At 50.0% G+C, this 2,942-nt stretch overlaps 1 protein-coding gene across 1 annotated transcript; it reads left to right on the top strand.

The window, feature by feature from the left end:
- The first annotated feature begins 276 nt into the window (after nucleotides 1–276).
- On the top strand, nucleotides 277–1,693 carry LOC149331256 (uncharacterized). The gene is made up of 2 exons (XM_089555441.1): nucleotides 277–514; nucleotides 1,497–1,693. The coding sequence occupies exons 1-2, from the start codon at nucleotides 277–279 to the stop codon at nucleotides 1,691–1,693; spliced, it is 435 nt and encodes a 144-aa protein (XP_089411567.1).
- The last annotated feature ends 1,249 nt before the right edge of the window (nucleotides 1,694–2,942 follow it).

Raw genomic sequence — 2,942 nt, forward strand, 5'->3', positions numbered from 1 at the left:
TTTAGCCACATAGTGTACATTCCGGGTCGTAATCATGATAGAATTTTGATAGTAAGTAAGGAGTCATGGAGGATCGCGTATGGAGTCGCCTACATATCGCTTTTACATGTGTTCCCAAACGTATTTCCCGGAACAAGCCTTCCTCGCTTCTCGCCACAGACTGCGACTATACGTGAATACAGGAATATACAGGAGTCGCCATCGGCATCAGTGCCACGGCTGCTCGCGCGTTTTTAGGGTTGTAAAGAAGAAAAAGCAGCTCGCATCCCGGTCGCCATGCATCAAGGACGCGCAGCGAGCCGCTTGGCCCGAACCCCGACGGCTGCTGCCAGCCGTCCATCGCTGGACCTTGCCGGCTACGAAGACAGCGCCACGACACTGCCCCGCCGAATCCCGCCTCGCTACCAGGGACCGAAGCACGAGGGCCTGGCGGACATGCGCCATGAGCCGGAAGCAGGACGTCACTCGCGCGCTTCGTCAATGGCCAGCACGTCTGCCGCGGCAGTGACCACAGGTGAGAGAAGAGACATGTCGCGTACCTGTCTAGCTCCCTTGCGGTGACTATGAACAAGTGACGGCTGTAACACTACGTCCAATACATGCACAGCCCACACTGCTTTGCGCACGCAGGCAGTGGGCGTAGTGTTTTAGCCGCCACCAGACATGCCTGTGCTATCGCTATTTGACCAACTTCTCATTCACGAACGAACGAACAGGGGAATTGCAGAGAGCCAGTGCGCATGCGTAGAACAATAACCATAGGGGAGTTTTTGGTAGGGTCATCATAATCGTCGTCATCATCAGCCTGACTACGTCAATGGCAGGGCAAAGGTCTCTTTCATGTCTTTCTAATTAACTCCTCCTTTGCCAGCTGCGGCCACCGTATCCCCGCAAACTTCTTAATCTCATCCGCCCACCTATCTTTCTGCCGCCCTCTGCTGCGCTTGTCTTCTTTTCGAATCCACTCCCTAACCCTTAAGGACCAGCGGTTATCTTGCATTCGCATTACATACCCTGCCCAAGCCCATTTCTTTCTCTTGATTTCGACTAGAATGCCATTAACCCTCGTTTGTTCTCTCACCCGCTCTGCCCTCTTCCGGTCTCTTAACGTTACACCTATCATTTTAATTTCCATAACTGGCTGCGTTATCCTTAACTTAAGCTGAACGCCTATTTCAAAACTCGCTAATTTCGCTCCCACATGTTGCTTCCTTGCATCATGTTTTTCGTTCCCTCTTCAGAAATATTGTCGAATACCTTCTCTTTACATTGAAGATCGTTGTTACTGTGTACACGCTAGAGTGTTCTTTTCACTGCTGTACGGTACTGCATCGTGAGGTTTGAGGAGCAGTTACTGGTAGAGGTCGCGGTACTACCACAAGCGAGGCGGGAGCGTATCGATGGCATGGTTTGCGCTCACGCGCTCCCGTGTTCACGTTAACAGTTATCCCGACAGGAGCTGTTTCCACACCTCCGTCTCAATCGTTCTCTTTCAGCGACGCCACCGTTGCCGGTGGGCGAAGGCGTGGACAGCGCAGGAGGTCCCAGCGGCAGCTTAGGCGGGGCCCGTCGGACGCGGGCAGTGTCCAAGGAGGTCATCTTGGTGGTTTGGATCCTTGTGGCGCTGTGCCTACTCCTTCTGGCGCTAGTCTACCTCAACCTGAGCGCCGCCCACAGGCCCCGTATTTATTAAGGACGCTGAGAATGGGGGCCAATTGGGCAGTCAATGCTGAACGCACTCCAGAAAGAAAATTTTCGGAGCTCCTGACCTGTCTTTAGTCAACTTTCATATTATGAGAGCGTACTTCTCAGCTATCGAATTATAACTTGATTTGGTTTTTTACTACGTACGGCTCAAGCCAAGGATTAATAAAATGATACTACTGCGACAATAGACGCACTGTGTGATCGCTGCGCTGAGTCAGCGGAAATTAAGAGAACACCTGTTAAGGTTTTGTAGCGAGCTCACAATCTACTATGAGCGTTTAGTAAGCTTGAGAGAAACAGAAGGAAAGGATAATGTTTATATATGATTTATGGTTTATGAAGATTTAACGTCCCAGAGCGACTCAGGCATAGGGACGCCGTAGTGAAGGGCTCCGGAAGTTTCGACCACCGGGGGTTCTTTAACGAGCGCTGACATCGTACAGTACATGGGCCTCTAGCATTTCGCCTCCATCAAAATTGCGACCGCCGTGGCTGGGACTAAAGCCGCATCTTTCGGGTCAGCAGCCGAGCGCCATAACCACTGAGGCACTGCGGTTGCAATGCTAAAGATATTAACGTCCCTCTGAGTATGAACTGCAGTGCCCTGACCGGAGTTTTTCATATCTCGCCGCAACTTTTTAATTTCGAGCTCTATACTTGGCTTTCAAGTTTAGGCCAAAGAAGCGAGTATTGGCGATATACAGGCGCTATGTACTTGGCTTTGTTTTGTTATTATTGCGACAGCCTACTTTGCGGCATAAATTATGATTTACATATATATAAGTACACGTCGAATTCCCGATACAAGTCCAGCAAGGTGCTGTTGTGCGGCCCAAATATCCTGTCTACCCATCAGGCGGACGACCGGGGCGGTCCGCATCGGAACAGGTGGTTCTGCTGAATGGCGTCCTAAGAGGACGATTGTGTTCCAACCCTATTCTTCTGGTTCAGGCTTTCGCTCCTTCCTTGGACTCTGTACATCACTTTGGGCTGCCCTAATCAGGAGAATTTTAATTTGTGCATAATGCATTCCTGTACTTGCTGTCAAGGGCGCTGTTAGTCAGATGCACGTTTTATTGAGCTTAAGAGAAAGCGATAGGCGCATTTTAAACCAGGATGGGACTAACGTCTTCTGAGTCAACAGGTATTATCGTCTTCTACCAAAAATAAACGTCACAGGCAAGGCTGTTTAAATTACACCACGCATAATGGATTTCTTGTAATACTAATTTAGA

Source organism: Amblyomma mixtum, chromosome 8 (genome assembly GCF_055824585.1).
Source record: "Amblyomma mixtum isolate Tamu chromosome 8, ASM5582458v1, whole genome shotgun sequence".
Lineage (NCBI taxonomy): Eukaryota > Metazoa > Arthropoda > Arachnida > Ixodida > Ixodidae > Amblyomma > Amblyomma mixtum.